Source organism: Salvelinus alpinus, chromosome 33 (assembly GCF_045679555.1).
Source record: "Salvelinus alpinus chromosome 33, SLU_Salpinus.1, whole genome shotgun sequence".
NCBI classification, from domain to species: domain Eukaryota; kingdom Metazoa; phylum Chordata; class Actinopteri; order Salmoniformes; family Salmonidae; genus Salvelinus; species Salvelinus alpinus.
The window spans coordinates 7,937,484-7,961,112 of NC_092118.1; the positions used below are offsets into that span (position 1 = coordinate 7,937,484).

Below are 23,629 nucleotides of genomic sequence, written 5' to 3' on the forward strand. Positions count from 1 at the left end.
ATCACATCGACACAGTGGTCCAACCGGCTAGGCGTTCTGGGAGAATATCAAGGCTGATACTAATGATGGGCTTTTGCTCTGCGATACGTTTGATGGTCGGGCCCATGGGGCCAGTAATTGAGCCACCTGCTGCACTGGTGTCATAAACTTCATTTAAAAGCTAGATTTAAAGGCTAAATTAACAGACTGTTAGTCGTTTGAAGTAAATAAAACTATATGGTTTGTTATACGATGTGAGACTTGTTCTTATCAACCAGAGACAATTTTGACTTGAAAAAATGTTTTTAAATGGGAGATGGAGTTTGGAGTTATGAATGTGTGGTTCTGGTTATGGGTTGAAGCATGGTGCTGGGCAGGTGCTGGCACCCTGATCTGTTTCACCTGTCTTTGTGCTTGTCTCCACCCACCACCAGGTATCTCCCCTCATTATCCACAGTGTATTTATACCTGTGTTCTCTGTTTGTCTGTTGCAATTTCATTTTGTTTCGTCAAACGTTTTTCCCATGCTCCTGTCTTTCTCTAGTTCCTGTTTTCTAGCTTTCCCGTTTTTTGACCATTCGGTTTTTGACACTCGATTACTGACCTCTGCCTGCCCTGACCCTGAGCCTGCCTGTCGTTCTGTACCTTTCGGACTCTGCTCTGGACTACTGACCTCTGCCTGCTCTTGACCTGTCATTTGCCTGCCCCCCTGTTTTTGTAATAAAACGTTGTTACTTCAAAACTGTCTGCATCTGGGTCTTCTCCTGAGACTCGACAAATATACATAACGTGTCACTGTCTGTTGATGTTGACATTTGTATGTTGCTTTGGATAAAGGTGTGAATATAACATGATGCTTACAGCAGAAATGTGAATGTTTATCAATACTAATTATCAAGGGTATTTTTGTCATCAAGAGTGGCAGATACTCACGCTCAGCAACAGCGGACGACTTTCTTTGACAGCTCCGACACAACCGAGGCAACCAATCACCATGATGATGGTCCCTACCGCAATGAGTAGATTGGCTGCTGAGAGGGATGGGAGGGATGAGGAGAGTGTGGCAAAGTTGCCCTGGGTCACTGACAGCCATACCCCCACGCCCAGTATTCCACAACCCCCCAACTGTCAGAGAAAGAAGGAGAGAGATAGACAAAGGAAGAAGGAAATAAAAAAATTGGAAAAGTGAGTAGCATGTAAAAAAAAACACACAACATAAAATACTTTGGGATTATTTGGTGCACACATATACATTTACACACAACACAACACACACAAATCCCAAGGCGATGCCAGGAAATGCATTGCCCGGCATGCTCAACCAAAACTGGTAGACTCGATTTGCGTGGTTAAATATGTGATTATTGTTTTTCTCCCTAACTTCTATCCCAACTGTCGAACCACACCAGATCTGTTTTAATCAGCTCTTGAGGTCAAAGTAGGGCAGGTCATGAATAAAACTGCTCTGAAGCACTGTATGCTGCCGCTCCAATCACTTAGACAGGTTGGTGCAAGTCATCCATCACCCTCCGCCATGATCAGAATACTAGAACAGCTGGAAATTAGAGGATGATTATACCGCTGTCTCTCCTCATACAAGCCTATCATCATGCTCCTGAGAGAGGAGTCAGAAGGGAATCATAGTCAGGAAGAGAGACAGGAGAGAGATAGAGGAAAGAAAAGACAAAGAAATTGATAGACACAGAGACAGACAGACAAGGGTACTGCAGTAATGTACATGAAATAACAATGACAAGGTAAAACAGATATGATACATGCTCCAAGGCCCTATTTTATCGACACATAGCGCTTTACATACGTACATACCACATGCTTTGTGCCTCAGTTGGTACAATGTCATACTTAAAATTAGAGGTCGACCGATTATGATTTTTCAACACCGATAATTAGAGGACCAAAAAAAGCCGATACCAATTAAATCGGACGATTTATTTATTTGTAATAATGACAATTACAACAATACTGAATGAACACTTTTATTTTAACTTAATATAATACATCAATAAAATCTCCTTAGCCTCAAATAAATAATGAAACATGTTCAATTTGGTTTAAATAATGCAAAAACAAAGTGTTGGAGAAGAAAGTAAAAGTGCAATATGTGCCATGTAAAAAAGCTAACGTTTAAGTTCCTTGCTCAGAACATGAGAACATATGAAAGCTGGTGGTTCCTTTTAACATGATTCTTCAATATTCCCAGGTTAGAAGTTTTAGACTATTTATCTCTATACCATTTGTATTTCATATACCTTTGACTATTGGATGTTCTTGGATGTTCTTATAGGCACTTTAGTATTGCCAATGTAACAGTATAGCTTCCGTCCCTCTCCTCGCCCCTACCTGAGCTCGAACCAGGAACACATCGAAAATAGCCACCCTCGAAGCTTAGTTATCCATTGCTCCACAAATGCCGCGGCCCTTGCAGAGTAAGGGGAACAACTACTTCAAAGTCTCAGAGCGAGTGCCGTCACCGATTGAAACGCTATTAGCGCACACCCCGCTAACTAGCTAGCCATTTCACATCGGTTACACCAGCCTAATCTCGGGATTTGATAGGCTTGAAGTCATAAAGTGCTCAATGCTTGAAGCACAACGAAGAGCTGCTGGCAAACGCACGAAAGTGCTGTTTGAATGAATGCTTACGAGCCTGCTGCTGCCTACCACCGCTCAGTCAGACTGCTCTATCAAATATCAAATCATAGACTTAATTATAACATAATAACTCACAGAAATATGAGCCTTAGGTCATTAATATGGTCAAATCCGGAAACTATCATTTTCGAAAACAAAACGTTTATTCTTTCAGTGAAATACGGAACCGTTCCGTATTTTATCTAACGGGTGGCATCCCTAAGTCTAAATATTGCTGTTACATTGTACAACCTTCAATGTTATGTCATAACTATGTACAATTCTGGCAAATTAATTACGGTCTTTGTTAGGATGAAATGGTCTTCACACAGTTCGTAACGAGCCAGGCGGCCCAAACTGCTGCATATACCCAGACTGCTTGCACGGAACGCAAGAGAAGTGACACAATTTCCCTAGTTAAAAGAAATTCATGTTAGCAGGCAATATTAACTAAATATGCAGGTTTAAAAATATATACTGTATTGATTTTAAAGAAAGGCATTGATGTTTATGGTTAGGTACACATTGGTGCAACGACAGTGCTTTTTTCGCGAATGCGCTTGTTAAATTACCCGTTTGGCGAAGTAGGCTGTGATTCGATGAGAAAAAAACAGGCACCGCATCAATTATATGCAATGCAGGACACGCTAGATAAACTTGTAATATCATCAACCATGTGTAGTTAACTAGTGATTATGTTAAGGTTGATTGTTTTTTATAAGATAAGTTTAATGCTAGCTAGCAACTTACCTTGGCTTCTTGCTGCACTCGCGTAACAGGTAGTCAGCCTGCCATGCAGGCTCCTCGTGGAGTGCAATGTAAGGCAGGTGGTTAGAGCGTTGGACTAGTAACCGGAAGGTTGCATGATCGAATCGCCGAGCTGACAAGGTAAAAATCTGTTGTTCTGCTCCTGAACAAGGCAGTTAACCCACCTAGGCCGTCATTGAAAATAAGAATGTGTTCTTAACTGACTTGCCTAGTTAAATAAAGGTTAAAAAAATTAATAATAATAAAATTAAAAATACATTTAAAAATCAGCCACAATCGGTGTCCAAAAATGCCGATTAACGATTGTTATGAAAACTTGAAATCGGCCCTAATTAAATCGGACATTCCGATTAATCGGTCGACCTCTACTTAAAATATCACATGCTCTGTGCCTCAGTTAGTACAACATCTCCATAACATGCTGTTGCTGAGAGGGCCTCATACTGACATCTACAGTATGTGGTATGTGGGCTGCCCTCTAACCCCGAACTGTGATGGAGAGACTAGAGAGATGTACAGATCAGAACACCTGACAGCTCCAAAGGGATGATAGGGAAATTATCCCGGGAGTCTTCGAAGAACTCCCGTCTGCCCTCCTTATGAGACTACACTTCCCTCTTTTCATGGTTCGTGAATCCATAGTGGTCTATGTGAGACACGTCTTGTATCTCAAATGGCACCCTATTCCCTATATAGTGCACTACTTTTGACCAGAGCTCTATGTGACCAGGTCAAAAGTAGTGCACTACATAGGGAATAGGGTGCCATTTGCGATGCAGCCTCAGTGCCGTAATCCTTTCAAGAGTTTATTTGCTGAGACTCTCCAAGGCTCTAGTCTATTCATTGTGAAGCCAGACTGCCGTCCCTTTCAATAGATGAGTATAATTCAGTGTGTTGGTTATACTTGAGCACTTACTTTTGTTAAATTGGTCTGACGACGGTGTTATGCTATGTCTGATGTCCTTGTGGTAAAATGGGAAAAAGCAACTATCAAAAGTAAACGATGGCAGTTCTATATCAATTTCCAAACAATGTCAATGTAGCCTACAATCTTTTAAATTGAAAAGCACATGCTTGAGAGAAAGTATAATGATGAAACCTTCATTATGACATATTTTAGGCAGCAGATGAGCTGTGCCAACTCAAATTTTGATAAGGGCATGGCATCATGAACACACCATAAAATTACTTTCAACTGGTGCTTTATTGCTTGGAATATAATCTGCCAGTCTATGTCTTAGTGGTGTAGAAATTGTCACACCCTGATCTGTTTCACCTGTCTTTGTGCTTGTCTCCACCCCCCACCAGGTGTCTCCCATCTCCGCTCATTATCCCCAGTGTATTTATACCTGTGTTCTCTGTTTGTCTGTTGCCAGTTTGTTTTGTTTGTCAAGTCTACCAGTGGTTTTCCGCTGCCTCCTGTCTTTTCTATAGTTCCTGTTTTCGACCATTCTACCTGCCATCCTGTACCTTGCCCCACCACACCACACTCGATTACTGACCTCTGCCTGCACTGACCCTGAGACTGCCTGCTGTTCTGCACCTTTTGGACTCTGATCTGGATTACTAACCTCTGCCTGCCCTTGACCTGTCGTTTTGCTTGCCCTGTCATTTTACCTGCCCCCTGTTCTAGTAATACACTTTTGTTTGCATCTGGGTCTTCCCTAAAACATTTTTTAAATTTAACCAGGTAGGCCAGTTGAGAACAAGTTCTCATGTACAACTGCGACCTGGCCAAGATAAAGCAAAGCAGTGCGACAAAAACAACACAGAGGTACAGATGGGAAAAGTAAACATACAATCAATAACACAGTAGAAAAATCGGTATACAGTGTGTGCAAATGAAGTAAGGAGGTAAGGCAATAAATAGGCCAATAGTGGCGAAGTAATTACAATTTAGCAATTTACACTGGAGTGATATGTGCAGATGAGGATGTGCAAGTAGAAATACTGGTGTGCAAAAGAGCAGAAAAACAAAAACAAATATGGGAAAGAGGTAGGTAGTTGGATGGGCTATTTACAGATGGGCTGTGTACAGCTGCAGCGATCGGTAAGCTGTTCTGACATTTGACGCTTAAAGTTAGTGAGGGAGATACAGTTGAAGTCGGAAGCTTACATACACCTTGGCCAAATACATTTAAACTCGTTTTTTTTCACAATTCCTGACATTTAATCCTAGTAAAAATTCCCTGTCTTAGGTCAGTTAGGATCACCACTTTATTTTAAGAATGTGAAATGTCAGAATAATAGTTGACAGAATGATTATTTCAGCTATTATTTCTTTCATCACATTCCCAGTGAGTCAGAAGTTTACATACACTCAATTCGTATTTGGTAGCATTAACTTTAAATTGTTTAACTTGGGTCAAACGTTTGGGGTAGCCTTCCACAATAAGTTGGGTGAATTTTGGCCAATTCCTCCTGACAGAGCTGGTGTAACTGAGTCAGGTTTGTAGGCCTCCTTGCTCGCACATGCTTTTTCAGTTCTGCACACAAATTTTCTATAGGGTTGAGGTCAGGGCTTTGTGATGGCCACGCCAATGCCATTTTGCCACAACTTTTTAATTATGCTTGGGGTCATTGTCCATTTGGAAGACCCATTTGCAACCAAGATTTAACTTCCTGACTGATGTCTTGAGATGTTGCTTCAATATATCCACATAATTTTCCAGCCTCATGATGCCATTTATTTTGTGAAGTCCACCAGTCCCTCCTGCAGCAAAGCACTCCCACAACATGATAATGCCACCCCCGTGCTTCACGGTTGGGATGGTGTTCTTCGGCTTGCAAGCCTCCCCCTTTTTCCTCCAAACATAACGATGGTCATTATGGCAAAACTGTTCTATTTTTGTTTCATCAGACCAGATGATATTTGTCCAAAATGTACAAACTTTGTCCCCATGTGCAGTTGCAAACCGTAGTCTGGCTTTTTTATTGCGGTTTTGGAGCAGTGGCTTCTTCCTTGCTCAGCGGCCTTTCAGGTTATGTAGATATAGGACTTATTTTACTGTGGATATAGATACTTTTGTACCTGTTTCCTCCAGCATCTTCACAAGGTCCTTTGCTGTTGTTCTGGGATTGATTTTCACTTTTCGCACCAAAGTACGTTCATCTCTAGGAGACAGAATGCGCCTCTTTCCTGAGCGCTATGACGGCTGCATGGTCCCATGGTGTTTATACTTGCGTACTATTGTTTGTACAGATGAACGTGGTACCTTCAGACGTTTGGAAATTGCTCCCAAAGATGAACCAGACTTGTGGAGGTCGACAATTTTGGCTGATTTCTTTTGATTTTCCCATGATGTCAAGCAAAGAGGCACTGAGTTTGAAGGTAGGCCTTGAAATACATCCACCGGTACACCTCCAATTGACTCAAATGATGTCAATTAGCCTATCAGACGCTTCTAAAGCCATGACATCTTTTTCTGGAATTTTCAAGCTGTTTAAAGGCACAGTCAACTTAGTGTATTAAACTTCTGACCCACTGGAATTGTGATACAGTGAATTATAAGTGAAAAAATCTGTCTGTAAACAATTGTTGGAAAAATTACTTGTGTCATGCGCAAAGTAGATGTCCTAACCAACTTGCCAAAACTATAGTTTGTTAACAAGAAATTTGTGGAGTGGTTGAAAAACAAGTTTTAATCACTCCAACCTAAGTGTATGTAAACTTCCAACTTCAACTGTAAATCAATGAGATTTTTATTTTCACTGAATCTCCGTTCGGATATTGGTTAGACTACAATTAGGATGTGGAAATGTTAGGATTATTTTGCTCTTAGTACTGTAGCCTACTCCCGACCGGTCACGTTGTACAGCGCCATATTTTCCTAACGGAAACCCCTTTTTCTTGGAATAGAAACACCATAATATTGATTAAATGAATTAAGCTACATTCTAGATCGCAAGGACAGTTTAAAACTGTTGATATACTTTCATAATTTGACAGAGCTTAAAAAATATCAGCTCCAACATGTCTCCTTCCTTCCCTCATGGTGTACTATGTTTCACCTAAAACGTAGTATCTCGCTCTCTCTATCGGCAATTAACTAGATCATATCCCATGGCAAATGTATGTAATTAAACGTCCCAATTGGCAAGACAACTTAATTCCAGACATTTGCATAAATATGGCACTATTAAAACACTGCCCCACGTTTCTACTCACATTGGCATGACAAAAATGTTTGAGGGGAGAAATACTAGTAATGGGTCGTTTGCGAACTAAAGGCTTTTTTTGATTAACTTTGGGAACCGAATCGCATCCGTGAAAGAGCCGTTCATGTGGCTCCCTGATTTACATACTGTTACTACTGCTTTTTGAGCTTCAAACAACGATTATCTGCAAATAAGTGACAAAATCATTATCTGAAGATTGTAAATTCTCTCTGCAGAAACCATACACAGTGAGAGAACAAGTCATTCTGGTCCACACTTATGTGTAAAAACAAATGTAAAAATCGAATAATTTGTCCAGGTAAATTTTTTTACTTGAACGTGCATGTCACAATCTGACATAATGGTAGCCTACTTGTTGTGCTTTACATGACACTTTCAAGAATTGTGAATCGCGAGCCGGTTAGGAGCCGAATGATGTGGCTCTTTTACGTGAACGGAGCCAAATGATGCGGCTCTTCGAAAAGACCCGGAATGCCCATCACTAAGAAATACGGGTGGATTTTCAGTTCAATTTCAGTAGGGAGTTTTTGTTGTTTACATGACGCCACAGAGGCGTTGTGGCAAGTGAACGAGCTGCATATCAAAAAGGGTCTCAGCACTGAAATGTGGCTCTATTCATGTCTAAACAATTAGTATTTTTACAGAGGGGTATTATGCATCATGCGCCCGAGTGGCGCACTGCATCTCAGTGCAAGAGGTGTCACTACAGTCCCTGGTTCAAATCCAGGCTGTATCACATCCGGCCGTGATTGGGAGTACCATAGGGCTGGCGCACAACTGGCCCAGCGTCGTCTGGGTTTGGCCGGGTTCGGCCGTCGTTGTAAATAAGAATTTATTCTTAACTGACTTGCCTAGTTACATAAAGGTTCAGTAAAAAAATAAAATAAATGAATTGGATGATAGCCTGTTTTACAGCCCAATGCGAGATGACATCAAGGTTTTTATTGACTTTTCAATTCGGGACAGGTTGGGTCCCACATCATCAGGTTCAATCTGAACTTGATGAAACGTCGAAGTTGTTGATCACCGGAAGTCGTTTCTTGTCAGCAGCTAAGAACAATTCACCATACTTAAAGACTATAGGCTACATCTCAGCAGTTCTGTAACTTCAACAGAAACCCAGTACACTTATAACCAGATTTAGATGTGCATTAAAACAAATTGTTTATTCCATTTTCGGCATGGAAAATATTGCAAAGGTGTTCAGTAATTATGCAGAACTTCTGCATAATTACCGGTGATTCATTGGACAAATTTATCAACTCAGTAAGGGACTCATCCTTTTGAATCTCTCACCAGCAGCGAGTTGGTTCAACACCAAACTAAGACAAATGATTAGTGAGTCTAAGCAGATTGTTCATTCTTTGTTAAGTGGGTTGGAAGAGGGAGCTGAATCGCCCCGAGGCCTTCTGGTGTCTATAGCTAAAACTTGTGCTAAACAGTTTTTTTTTGCCTCTTCCTAGATCTGTTTGTTTGGTCTTGCCAACTCCTATATGACAATTACCATAGGAGTTGGCAAGACCGAACAATCAGATCTGGGACCAGGCTACTGATTTGTATCTTCTTACATATCAGTAATCATAACATCATCTCTATCCTCCAGATGTTGTGTTATAGATCTCTATCCAGGAGTCCCCACAGTAATGCTGTATTATCTGCCAAATGTTGCCCTCCGCTCTGTGACATCTCCCACAATCTGTTTGTATATGTGGGAGTTAGAATAGATAAAAGGGGAAAATGCTTTCAAGTATGCATTTATGGCTTGTTGTGCTAGTGGGTAAATCTCTCATTTAAATCCAGGTCTCAGATATTGGAATTTAGACACTCCTATTCTCAAGCGACGTAAGAAAGCACCAAAGGAGCACGTGTTTCAGGATGTGATTTGGTGTCGTCATACAAAAGAAAAAGTGTGGTGGTAATTTATGCCAGATGAAAGCAAAGCCAGTAATGCTCTCTCAGCATTTTAATGTTTTAAACAATAAACAAAAAACAATGACTATATGGGCTCTGCAGCTGTTGCAAAGTAATATACAGTATCTCCGTGTAGAGTAGAGCTAAGGTTCATAAATAATAATACTTTATAATAATAATACCCCCCCCCCCCAAAAAAAAATGGAGGCGCATAGGAGATCATCTGATGAATACACAGCCTGAGAGCCAGTGGAGCTCTTGAACATCCCCTGGTAGTGCTAGTGAGCTTGCTTACATCCCCCTACTACTGTCTTGAAAAGCTAAAGAGTCTTGAATATTAAGATGCTCTCATCCCCAGTACTATAATGTTTCCCCATCGTGTTGAATAGAGAGCTCTCAGCTGGTAGCTAGCCTCTTTATCACCATATTCCAGTGGGTGCTACACATTGGCGGTGGATGGGGACGTTTACCTTACGTACAAATGTAAAGCGTTTTGAGACCTTGGTCGAACGTAAAATGCAATTTATCACTCAGGTCGGGCGGTTCGTTCAAGACTGAGGTCCCAATTCAATCTAGATCTAAACGCTTGTCTTTAACAAGAACGCAATCCAGGAAAAGAAGGATGCATTGCATCTTGAGACCAAGTGGGGGTTTGGAACTGATTCAGAGTGTTTAATAGTCACAGAGTGGCAGGTGTGATTGCAGCAGACAGAGAAAATCTTAGGCTTCCAGCTCCAACATGCAGGACTAGTGAAATAAAACAATGAAAATGGTCATAAACCAATAGAAATAGAACTATATGCATAATAGTAACTGTGGCAGTGATGAATAAATCCAGTTGAAGTCGGAAGTTTACATACTGTAACGGTCATCGTTGCATGAAGAAGTGGACCAAAGCGCAGCGTGGTAAGTGTTCATGATTTATTCATAAAACTGAACACTGAATCACAAAAACAACAAAGAGAACGAACGAAACCGAAACAGTTCTGTCTGGTGCAGACACAAAACACAGGTGGGAAAAGGCTACCTAAGTATGGTTCTCAATCAGAGACAACGATAGACAGCTGCCTCTGATTGAGAACCACACCCGGGCAAACACACAGAAATAGAAAACATAGAACACAAAACATAGAATGCCCACCCCAACTCACGCCCTGACCAAACCAAAATAGAGACATAAAAAGGATCTCTCGGGTCAGGGCGTGACACATACACCTTAGCAAAATACATTCAAACTCAGTTTTTCACAATTCCTGACATTTAATCCTAGTCTTAGGTCAGTTAGGATCACCAATTTATTTTAAGAATGTGAAATGTTAGAATAATAGTAGAGGGAATGATTTATTTCAGCTTTTATTTTTTTCATCACATTCCTAGTGGGTCAGAAGTGTAGATACACTCAATCAATATTTGGTAGCATTGCCTTTAAATTGTTTAACTTGGGTCAAACCTTTCAGGTAGCCTTCCACGAGCTTCCCACAATAAATTGGGTGAATTCTGGCCCATTCCCCCTGACAGAGCTGGTGTAACTGAGTCAGGTTTGTAGGACTCCTTGCTCGCACACACTTTTTCAGTTCTGACCACAAATTTTCTATAGGATTGAGGTCAGGGCTTTGTGTTGGCCACTCCAATACCTTGACTTTGTTGTCCTTAAGCCATTTTGCCACAACTTTGGAATTATGCTTGGGGTCATTGTCCATTTGGAAGATCCATTTGTTACCAAGCTTTAACTTCCTGACTGATGTCTTGAGATGTTGCTTCAATATATCCACATAATTTTCCTGCCTCATGATGCCATCTATTTTGTGAAGTGCCCCAGTCCCTCCTGCAGTAAAGCACCCCCACAACATGATGCTGCCACCCCCGTGCTTCACGGTTGGGATGGTGTTCTTCAGCTTGCTAGCATTCCCCTTTTTCCTCCAAACATAACGATGGTCATTATGGCCAAACAGTTATATTTTTGTTTCATTAGACCAGAGGACATTTCTCCAAAAAGTATGATCTTAGTCCCCATGTGCAGTTGCAAACCATAGTCTTGCTTTTTTATTGCGGTTTTGGAGCAGTGGCTTCTTCCTTGCTCAGCAGCCTTTCAGGTTATCTCGATATAGGACTCATTTTACTGTGGATATAGATACTTTTGTACCCGTTTCCTCCAGCATCTTCACAAGGTCTTTTTCTGTTGTTCTGGGATTGATTAGCACTTTTCGCACCAAAGTACGTTCATCTCTAGGAGACAGAACGCGTCTTCTTCCTGAGCGGTATGACGGCTGCGAGGTCCCATGGTGTTTATACTTGCGTACTATTGTTTGTACAGATTAATGTGGTATCTTCAGGCATTTGGAAATTGCTCCCAAGGATGAACCAGACCTGTGGAGGTCTACAATTTTTTTCTGAGGTCTTGGCTGATTTCTTTTGATTTTCCCATGATGTCAAACAAAGAGGCACTGAGTTTGAAGGTAGGCCTTGAAATACATCCACAGGTACACCTCCAATTGACTCAAATTATGTCAATTTGCCTATCAGACGCTTCTAAAGCCATGACATCATTTTCTATAATTTTACAAGCTGTTTAAAGGCACAGTCAACTTAGTGTATGTAAACTTCTGACCCACTGGAATTGTGATACAGTGAATTATAAGTGAAATAATCTGACTGTAAACAATTGTTGGAAAAATGACTTGTGTCATGCACAAAGTAGATGTCCTAACCGACTTGCCAAAACTATAGTTTGTTAACAAGAAATTTGTGGAGTGGTTGAAAAACTAGTTTCAACCTAAGCGCATGTAAACTTCCGACTTCCAACTGTACATGTCCATTGGGGTGAAGGCAGAGTAAAGACAGTTGACGGGGTGGGGTGGAATGACCATAGGGGGAGCAACAGCATGACCATCGAGTGAAATGAAACAAAAAAAGTAATAATATGCACATTAACAACTGCAACAGTGATGAATGTCATTGGGGTGGGGGCAGAGTAATGTCCGTTGGTTGGGGGGGTGGGACGTCCATAGGGGGAGTAGTGGGTAAGGTAAGTGAGAAATGAGGGTGTGTGGGGGGGGGTGTCCATTGGGGGGAATGGTAGGGGATGTCTATGGGGGGGTAGTGGGGGGAATGTCCATCGGGGGAGTAGCAAGGGGGAGGGTAGCTGACTATTCAGCAGCCTGATGGTCTGAGGATAGAATTTAAAAAATGTAATGTTACCTTTAACTAGGCAAGTCAATGAAGAACAAATTCTTATTTGCAATGACGGCCTACCCCGGCCAAACCCGGACGACGCTGGGCCAATTGCGCGCCGCCCTATGGGACTCCCAATCATGGCCGGATGTGAAAAACTATTGGCCAGTCTTTCAGTTTTTGCCATGATGCTCTTGTACTGTGTGCATCTGAGTGATTGAAGCTGGGAGAACAGGTCATGGCTTAGGTGGCTGTGGCTGGGGTCCTTGATGATCTTCTTGGCCGTCCTGTGAAACCTGGTGATGTAGGTGTCCTGTAGGGCAGGCACTGTGATACCCAATGGTGCGTTAGGCTGCACGTATCACCCTGTGAAGAGCCTTGCGGTCCGCGGCGGTGGAGTTGCCGTACCAGGCTCCGGTGCAGCCTGATAGTATGCCCTTGATGGTGCTCCTGTAGAACACTGAGGGCCCTAGGGGACAGGCCGCATTTCTTCAGCATCCTGAGGTTGAAGAATCGGTGTCGTGCCTTCTTCGCTACGGTGTACATGTGGTTAGACCATTTCAGGTTCTGTGAACACAAGTATACAGCCGTGGTGCATAATATGTGTCAAGCCTCTGGTGAAATTCCACCGAGTTCCACAGCTTCTTGTGTTGATGCAGTGGTTGGTTGTAGGCCTATTCGAGAAGAAAGCTCCTCTCTTCACACTGATGCTGTGATCTCGGCAGATGGGAAGAGCTCCAGCAAGCATGGTTTACAGAAGGCGGGGTACGATTGTCTCTTTGGAGCACAGCACCAAATTAAATAACACAGCCCCTGCAAAACCCTATAAATAAACTGTGGCTGTTAGAAAGAGGGAGCGAGGACAAAAGAGAGATTGAGAGGAAGAAAGATGGAGAGAGAGATGGGAAGAGAAGGAAAGAGAGCGAGGGAGGGAAAGAAGGAAAGAGAGCGAGGGAGGGAAAGAAGGAAAGAGAGCGAGGGAGGGAAAGAAGGAAAGAGAGAAGCATGCAAATGCTAATCAATAATGCTCTCATCTCTAGGGGATTCCTCCCTTGTTCCTCCTCCACTTCCTACTCCTACTCCCTTGTTCCAATAGCAGGTACCATACACAAACACACATGGCTCACACATGCACAATCACGGCTCACACACACGGCTCACACACACACACACACAATAGCATGTACTGTACACACGGCAAAAGCACACACTCACACACACACGGCAAAAGCACACACTCACACACACACGGCTCACACACAGGTACCCCAGAGTCTAGGCTCATTATATCGACTTTGCTTGGAGAGAACAGTGATTTGTTGTGGTAGCTGCCAAGTTCGTCAGACCCTTAACAGCAATCAACTCTGTTCACAGTCATGTCACTCAGCAAAGGCCCGGATCTCTGGCATTAATATGCTAGGTTAATTCAGCTAACGTTGTGTTTAAGCTAGCTCGTAAAAACCATTGGAAGTACACTGAACAAGAATATAAACGCAAAATGCAACAATTTCAAAGATTTTACTGAGTTACAGCTCATATGAGGAAATCAGTCAATTTAAATTAATTAATTAGACCCTAATCTATTTCACATGACTGGGTATATAGTTATGCATTTGTTGGTCACAGATACCAACGACAACAAAAAGGTAGGGCCATTTGCCTCATGCAGAGTGACACATCTCCTTCACATAGAGTTGATCAGGCTGTTGATTGTGGCCTGTGGAATGTTGTTCTACTCCTCTTCAATGGCTGTGTGAAGTTGCTGGATAATGGCAGGAACTGGAACATGCTGTCGTACACATGTCTGGTGAGCATGCAGGCCATGGAAGAACTGGGACATTTTCAGCTTCCAGGAATTGTGTACAGATCCTTGCGACATGGGGCTGTGCATTATCATGCTGAAACATGAGATGGCGGATGAATGGCACGACAATGGGCCTCAGGATCTCGTCAAGATATCTCTGTGCATTCGAAGGTCAGCATTTGCCCACTGAAGTTGGTCACGACGCCAAACTACAGTCCGGTCAAGACCCTGGTGAGGACGACGAGCACGCAGGTGAGCTTCCCTGAGACAGAATTTCTGCACAAACTGTCAGAATCATTGGTTGTGCAAACCCACAATTTTATCAGCTGTACTGGTGGTCTCAGAAGAAGCCGGATGTGGAGGTCCTGGGCTGCGTGGTTACATGTGGTCTGCGGTTGTGAGGCCGGTTGGACGTACTCCCAAATTCTCTAAAACGATGTTGGAGGTGGCTTATGGTAGAGAAATGAGCATTAAATTCTCTGGCAACAGCTCTGGTGGACATTCCTGTTGTCAAATCAAATCAAAATGTATTTGTCACATGTGCCGAATACAAAAGGTGTAGACCTTACAGTGAAATGCTTACTTACAAGCACTTAACCAACAATGCTTTAAAAAGTTAAGAAAAAAATAAGTGTTAAGTAAAAAATAGATAAGTAAAAATAGAAAATAAAAGTAACAAATAATTAAACAGCAGCAGTAAAATAACAATAGTGAGGCTATATACAAGGGGTACTGGTAGAGAGGCAATGTGCGGAGGCACCGGTTAGTCGAGATAATTGAGGTGATATGTACATGTAGGTGTCTGGGGTCTTTGACAATTTTTAGGGCCTTCCTCTGACACCGCCTGGTATAGAGGTCCTGGATGGCAGGAAGCTTGGACCCAGTGATGTAAGACAGTCATACCCTCTGTAGTGCCTTGCGATCGGAGGCCGAGCAATTGCCATATCAGGCAGTGATGCAACCAGTCAAGATGCTCTCGATGGTGCAGCTGTAGAACCTTTTGAGGATCTGAGGACCCAATCTTTTCAGTCTCCTGAGGGGGAATAGGTTTTGTCGTGCCCTCTTCACGACTGTCTTAGTGTGTTTAGATCATGATAGTTTGTTGGTGATGTGGACACCAAGGAACTTGAAGCTCTCAACCTGCTCCACTACAGCCCTGTCAATGAGAATAGAGGCGTGCTCGGTCCTCCTTTTCCTGTAGTCCACAATCATCTCCTTTGTCTTGATCACCTTGAGGGAGACGTTGTTGTCCTGGCACCACATGGCCAGGTCTCTGACCTCCTCCCTATAGGCTCTCATCGTTGTCGGTGATCAGGCCTCCCACTGTTGTGTCATTGGCAAACTTGATGGTGTTGGAGTCGTGCCTGGACATGCAGTCATGAGTGAACAGGGAGTACAGGAGGGGCCCCCGTGTTGAGGATCAGCGTGGCAGATGTGTTGTTACCTACTCTTACCACCTGGGGGTGGCCCGTCAGAAAGTCAAGGATCCAGTTGCAGAGGGAGGTGTTTAGTCCCAGAGTCCTTAGCTTACTGATGAGCTTTGAGGGCACTATGGTGTTGAACACTGAGCTGTAGTCAATGAATAGCATTCTCACATGTGTTCCTTTTGTCCAGGTGGGAAAGGGCAGTGTTGAGTGCAATAGAGATTGCATCATATGCGGATCTGTTGGAGCGGCATGCAAATTGGAATGGTGACACATGCCAATTGCACACTCCCTCAAAACTTGAGACATCTGTGGCATTGTGTTGTGTGACAAAACTCCACATTTTAGAGTGGCCTTTTATTGTCCCCAGCACAAGGTGTACCCGTGTAATGATCATGCTGTTTAATCAGCTTCTTGATATGCCAAACCTGTCAGGTGGATGGATTATCTTGGCAAAGGAGAAATACTCAATAACAGGGAAGTAAAGAAATTTGTGCACAAAATTTGAGAGAAATAAGCTTTTTCTGCGTATGGAATATTTGCCGTGTCTTTTATTTCAGCTCATGAAACATGGGACCAACACTTTACATGTTGCGTTCATAGTTTTGTTGAGTATACTGTACATGCGCGCTACATATACACAACAACCGCAAGTAACCAACGGTGCTGTGTCAAATTTTTCATAGGCATGCTAGACTAGTCCATTTCGACAACTTGTTATTTCATGTTTGGCTGGTGCTTAGGTATGTATGATGAATGCCTGGGAAACCGTTGATGTACATGTATTGCGTCACGGTTCACTTTACAGTAGCCTGCAATGTCAAGGTTTTTAGACGTTTTGTATTATCTTTTCCCACCAAGAATGTAAGAATGCCTACAATAGTCTACCACACAAACTGAAAAAGAAAAATCATACAAAAAACCCCCAGCAACATTGAATAAAACCCGAAACAAAAGTAACATCAGAAGCTATTTTACTGTACTTGCCAATCAATTTCTAACACAAATGTGACACTCTTTCTTTCCATATTTCTTTCATCCTCTTCGATAATGGTTCCATATAGCCCAGACTCAGACGCACTCTCTGTGTGCTTGAGAGATAAAGGCATCATGGATGGCACACATTAGTGACATGACGGGGGATGAGATTTTCTCAGGGTTGAGCCAACAATGAGAGTATGAGATCAAACAGCAGGGGAAGAGAGAGGGGATAGAGAGGGGGGAGAGGAAGAATGAGAGAAAGAAAGAAAGAGAGAGAGAAAGGAAGAAAAGAAAAGAAAGAAAAGAAGAAAAGAAAGGAAAGAAAGAAAGGAAGAAAAGAAAGGAAAGGAAGGAAAGAAAATAAAAGAAAGAAAGGAAAGAAAGAAAGAAAGAAAAGAAAGGAAAAAAGAAAAGAAAGAAAGGAAGGAAAGAAAGAAAAGAAAGAAAGAAAAAAAAAGGAAAGGAAAGAAAGAAAGGAAGGAAGGAAAGAAAGGAAAAAAGAAAAGAAAAGAAAGAAAGGAAGGAAGGAAAGAAAGGAAAAAGAAAAGAAAAGAAAGGAGTAACAGCACAGATAGAACAATGAGTCAGATATTTCCCCTGATGTATAAATGTGAATCATCTGGTTGCCGTTTCCACTCACTACCAAATATGGTGGTGAGAGGAACCCCAGTGGCTGGAAGTGGGAGATGATGGAGCGAGATGGATTTTGGCCGACATTCTGCAAATGTTCTCATCGATGAAACATTTTGAAATCAATACAGTTTTCTGTTTACAAAACGAGAATCTGTTACAAACAGAGTGGGTGAAGTTTTGTAGACTTTACCCTTTGCAAAAGTTTCAAAGAATTGCATTGTTTAGAAGGAGTGCAAGGGTAAATGTAGTTACAGCACATGCGCAATTCCACAGAGTAGGCGTTCCCTAATGGAAACATGCAAATACCAACGCGCTCTTTCTACCTCAAGCTTTGCTCTGCCAATATGATTCATTTGCTCCCATTGGACACATCAGGCTGTTAGTTATAAAAAATATTTGGTAACAATGACCAATGAGCAGTAGCGGTGCATGGGAAAATCATTGGGAAAGCCAGGAAGGAAAAAAATACCTACTACAATAATTGCATTGTTTGCGCTATTACCTGTTAGTTCATATGCCTTGCCATCGTGATGTAGGCAGGGGTGAAGGTAAAGCGGTCCAATACCTCATCCCGGCAAAAGAAAACATGAGCCTATCACAATAACTAAAACATAATGTAAATTAAACTGTAGGCTATTACACCACTTTTTATCATTACCGCATGTCAGAGGCATGAAAAATGAGCGAATGGACTGGGTGGTATAGCCCACGCTCTAAAATGTGATGTGGTTCTTGGAAAACACAGAAAAAGGCAGAGATGAGTGGCTGACACCCGAGATGCGCGCAGACAGCAGTGGACAGATAAATTCTGGCCTAATGACTACACTTTTGGGTCTTTTGTGTAACAGATGTCTCTTTCCATCGACCAGTGTTTGGAGACTGGAAGTATTTTGCGAGTGGATGAACGTGCATGGGCAGCCTAGTAAAGGATCCCTTGGAAGTGATTGTTTGACAATCAGATGAAAATATCATGACAGTTTGTGTTTGTGACACAATATATATTTTAAAAGTTTAATGACAAATCTTTATGACTAGGCCCACAGAGATCCTATTGAATTAATAGGGGTTCTACACTATATGTAATCGCACCGGGAAGAAATGTATTCTACTTTCACCACTGTATATAGACCTAAGGCCGAGATTATAAGAAGACACATTGGCTGAATAAATTCAACCACACCTTTGTTTCATCCCAAAACCGGAGAGCAACATCTGTCCGGTGAAGTCCACAAAGCATATTGCATGTAACAAACAGTAACGTGACCTACAGCATGGTCAAGCAAGTTAATGTTTCCAACATTTTTGGACTACAAAACAACTATTGATTTAGAACCACAGAGAGTTACCGCAAGTCACAAAGAAAACAGGAGCTGCCTCCACTATTCCAGCACCATTTCAACATCATCAAATCACCTATGCTTAGTCTAATACAGTGACAACTAAAAGATACCAAAAACTATTTAGTCCAATCAACGTAAGCTAAATATTATGTGGTTGTCCATGGTAGCCTTCATCTAGCTACATATTGAACTTCCATCCTCACAGGCCGGGGGCACAGCAATGTATGAATTAATGGTTGGATCAGAATCCCCATTATAACCATTGGCTAGGATGGAAAATTAAGTAAAACCACAAGTCCAAATCCCTATCTCCATCCATGGCTAATTTAGGACATGGACAATTTTTAGTTAGCTAGCTAGCCACTGGAGGACAACAACACAACGAGATGCAACAATTCCCATTTTCTTCTGTCAATGACTTTTTGCTTTTGATGTGATGTAATTGGTGTGAAGCCAAATCCAAACTGGTTTCCCTTGACACTTTTTTTGGGGTGCGCAAGGACCCAAACTCAAAGGGAAATTATGAAACACAGAGAGACCAAATCAAAAAATTGTATGTTTTTTTTTCTTGGTAAATGTTTTGGGGGAGCCTGGCTTCCCTTGGCATCGATGAATACACGCCACTGCCAATGAAAAGTGCACTGCAGAATGGCAGTTGCATAACACATTAATAATGGAGGGAGGAGGGAAGAGAGCGAGAGAGAGAGCAAAGAGACATAGAAGCAAACGGTGACCCACGAGAACTACACAATAGCCTGGCTGTAGCAGCATAACAAATCTGTGGGAGGAAAAGGGAAGGAGGAAGGAAGAAGACTAAGAGAGAGCAGGTGCAACACAGAAGGAACAGGGGAAGAAAAATAGGATCAAATAGAGGAAGCTAGAGAGCGAGTTAAGATAGGAGGACAAATGGACTCAGCGAATCTGAAGAGCACACATTGGAGTTTCATTAGGCCGGTGACTATCCCGAAATGGGTCAATTTCCCTACATTTACAGTTAATGGATGCACTCCCCAAAGGGCCCCTACCATGGAGGCACTAAATCTCTGCGCCTAACAAAATCATATATCAAAATGTGTTCCAACTCATAAGCTAGCAATCAAACACCCCCACCCCCACCACGACACACGGTGTGTGTGTCTCTTTCTGTGCGTGCAGACAGCTAATATTCCCTTGTTCAATCTCGGGAGTGTGTGTGTGTGTGTGTGTGTGTGCGTTAATAATTCCCTTGTCCTTCCTTCCTCCTCCTGTTCCCCGCTCTCTCTTTCCCTCGCTCCCTCTCCCTCCCTCCCTTTCTCTCTTCCACCCTATGGTAGTCCATCTTTCCCACTGCAGCCTTAATCATCCCACGTTCACACATTTTTTTCCCAAATGTCAAATCTGCCCAGGGTGAATAGCTTATAAAGTATCAGGGGCAGCTTAACCAGCCAATGCCGCTCTGAAGAGAGTGGCATGGGAAGAGTACATTTGAGGATTACTATAGAAGGGGTTTCAGGCTAGTGGGAGGTTAGTTAGTGAACATTTCAACAGGGTTCAACAGGGTTCAGCAGCAAACGGAATGAGGTGGGAGCAAAATGGCACGGGGGGGGGGGGGGGGGGGGGCGGGTTGTATTCCACTTTGTCAAACAACTTTGTATCTGCTAAGGTACAAAACTAGCGCATCGGAAGATGTGACTTGATCAAACACACTCCATTCCTCTCTGTCAGTGACCATACACACACGCGGTATGTGGCTCTTGGCGGAACTGAGTAAGACACTGCAGCTTAACTGTAATGACCGAATTTCTCCAAATGTCTTAATAGTAGTGTATTCATTTAAAATATAACATTTGATGATATAGCTAAAAACGAGTCATTATTAAAAGCGGAATGGCAGTTGGTTGGCTTAGCTAGCATCATTTCTGAGCTGATCTAAACAGCAACGGAACAATCAACATTGTCACGGTCACAGCTTAAGGATGTCACAATGACACATCATTGTGAGTAGATGAGTAGAGACTGGATAGGGGACGTGCGCTGCTGGAGTCTGACTTACAATCACTTGCCATGCCATGGCCTGCTTACTTTGCTAAGCATTTAGAAAAGCCATACATAATTAACAGTCCTATCACCAGCTGCTGCATCAACTAGCTAGCTAGCCGCGGGGGAGCCCAGTTCATTTCAAATCAAATCAAACAGTGCAGTTCAAGAAGAAGAAAATATTTACCATGTAGACTAAAATAAAAAGCAATGATAAAAAGTAACACAATAAGAATAACAATAACGAGGCTATATACAGGGGCCACCGGTAGTGAGTCAGTGTGCAGGGGTACAGGCTAGTTGAGGTAATCTGTACATGTAGGTGGGGGCGAAGTGATTATGCATAGGTAACAAACAAACAGCGAGTAGCAGCAGTGTACAAAAGGGAGGGGGGGGGTCAATGTAAATTGTCCGGTGGTGATTTTATTAATTGTTCAGCAGTCTTATGGCTTGGGGGTAGAAGCTGTTGAGGAGCCTTTTGGTCCTAGACTTGGCACTCCGGTATGGCTTGCCGTGCAGTAGCAGAGAGAACAGTCTATAACTTGGGTGACTGGAGTCTCTGACTATTTTATGGGCTTTCCTCTGACACCACCTATTATATAGGTCCTGGATGGCAGGAAGCTTGGCCCCCGTGATGTACTGGGCTGTTCGCATTACCCTCTGTAGCGGCTGACGGTCAGATGCCGAGCAGTTGCCAGTTGCAGTGGGAGGTGTTGAGTCCCAGAGTCCTTAGCTTAGTGATGAGCTTCGTGGGCACTATGGTGTTGAACGCTGAGCTGTAGTCAATGAACAGCATTCTCACATAGGTGTTCCTTTTGTCCAGGTGAGAAAGGGCAGTGTGGAGTGCGATTGAGATTGTGTCATCTGTGGATCTGTTGTGGCGGTACGCGAATTGGAGTGGGTCTAGGGTGTCCGGGTGGATGCTGTTGATGTGAGCCATGACAAGCCATTCAAAGCACTTCATGGCTACCTGACGTGAGTGCCAGGGGGCGGTAATCATTTAGGCAGGTTACCTTCACTTCCTTGGGCACGGGGACTATGGTGGTCTGCTTGAAACATGTAGGTATTACAGACTCGGTCAGGGAGAGGTTGAAAATGTCAGTGAAGACACTTGACAGTTGGTCCGCGCATGCTTTGAGTATACATCATTGACTGGCAGTCAAGGCTGAGGGAATATACTTGGCAGTATCATCTCTGCTAGTGTATGACAGCGACTCGCTCACCAAACAACATTAACCATGTCATTGCTAGCAAATATTTTGAAGGGAGAAAAGGAAGCCACTAGTGAGTACTCTACATTGGTAGACGGTGTGGCCTTTCAAGATTGAATAATCCTGTATTTATTCTCTATTTTAAAACACACAAAAATAAGGCCTAGGCTAGAGGTTAGACATATGAACCAGAGTCGGAGGGTTGCCAGTTGAATCTCAGGCCTGGCAACAGTGGGAATGAGACATGAAGTGGCAAGCTGATGGTTGCTGTTACCATGTACAGTACAGTACATCTGTTGCCCTTAGGCAAGGCACTTAACACCTACATTTCTTATGTGGCACTGCACTGTTGCTGACTCTGTGATTCCAACCAATACATGGGTGTCTTTCTAGCCCGGACTGGGATTGGGAAAAAGCAAAAGACGACAAATATCAGAAGCAGAATCTTAGAAAGCCTACATCTAGGGCCGTGCTGCCATTGAGCACTTAACACCTAAATGACTTAGGCTAACACCTACAGTTGAAGTCGGAAGTTTACATAGACTTAGATTGGAGTCATTAAAACTTGTTTTTCATCCACTCCACAAATTTCTTGTCAACAAACTATAGTTTTGGCAAGTCGGTTAGGGCATCTACTTTGTGCATGACACAAGTAATTTTTCCAACAATTGTTTACAGACAGATTATTTCACTTATAAATCACTGTATCACAATTCCAGTGGGTCAGAAGTTTACATGCACTAAGTTGACTGTGCCTTTAAAACAGCTTGGGCAATTCCAGAAATTGATGCCATGGCTTTAGAAGCTTCTGATAGGCTAATTGACATAATTTGAGTCAATTGGAGGTGTACCTGTGGATGTATTTCAAGGCCTACCTTCAAACTCAGTGCCTCTTTGCTTGACATCATGGGAAAATCAAAAGAAATCAGCCAAGACCTCAGAAATAAAATTGTAGACCTCCACAAGCCTGGTTCATCCTTGGGAGCAATTTCCAAACGCCTGAAGGTACCACGTTCATTTGTACAAACAATAGTACGCAAGTATAAACACCATGGGACCACGCAGCCGTCATACCGTTTAAGAAGGAGACGCGTTCTGTCTCCTAGAGATGAATGTACTTTGATGCAAAAAGTGCAAATCAATCCCAGAACAACAGCAAAGGACCTTGTGAAGATACTGGAGGAAACAGGTACAAAAGTATCTGTATCCACAGTAAAATGAGTCCTATATCGACATAACCTGAAAGGCCGCTCAGCAAGGAAGAAGCCACTGCTCCAAAACTGCCAAAAAAAGCCAGACTACGGTTTGCAACTGCACATGGGGACAAAGATCGTTCTTTTTGGAGAAATTTCCTCTGGTCTGATGAAACAAAAATATAACTATTTGGCCATATTGACCATCATTATGTTTGGAGGAAAAAGGGGGACACTTGCAAGCCGAAGAACACCATCCCAACCATGAAGCACAGGGGTGGCAGCATCATGTTGCGGGGGTGCTTTGCTGCAGGAGGGCTGGTGGACTTCACAAAATAGATGGTATCATGAGGAATTGAAAATTATG

At 42.7% G+C, this 23,629-nt stretch overlaps 1 protein-coding gene across 4 annotated transcripts in view; it reads right to left on the bottom strand.

Annotated features, from left to right (window-relative positions):
- Positions 1–23,629, bottom strand: part of LOC139563311 (tetraspanin-4-like) — a 112,508-nt gene that overhangs the window by 35,147 nt on the left and 53,732 nt on the right. For 3 of the 4 annotated variants that reach the window (XM_071381915.1, XM_071381913.1, XM_071381912.1), the window contains one exon: positions 913–1,104. The exons of the other annotated variant lie outside the window; for it this stretch is intronic. In XM_071381915.1, the coding sequence (XP_071238016.1) occupies positions 913–1,104 (192 nt within the window). The remainder of the gene's footprint in view (positions 1–912; positions 1,105–23,629) is intronic. 4 annotated transcript variants of the gene reach the window in all.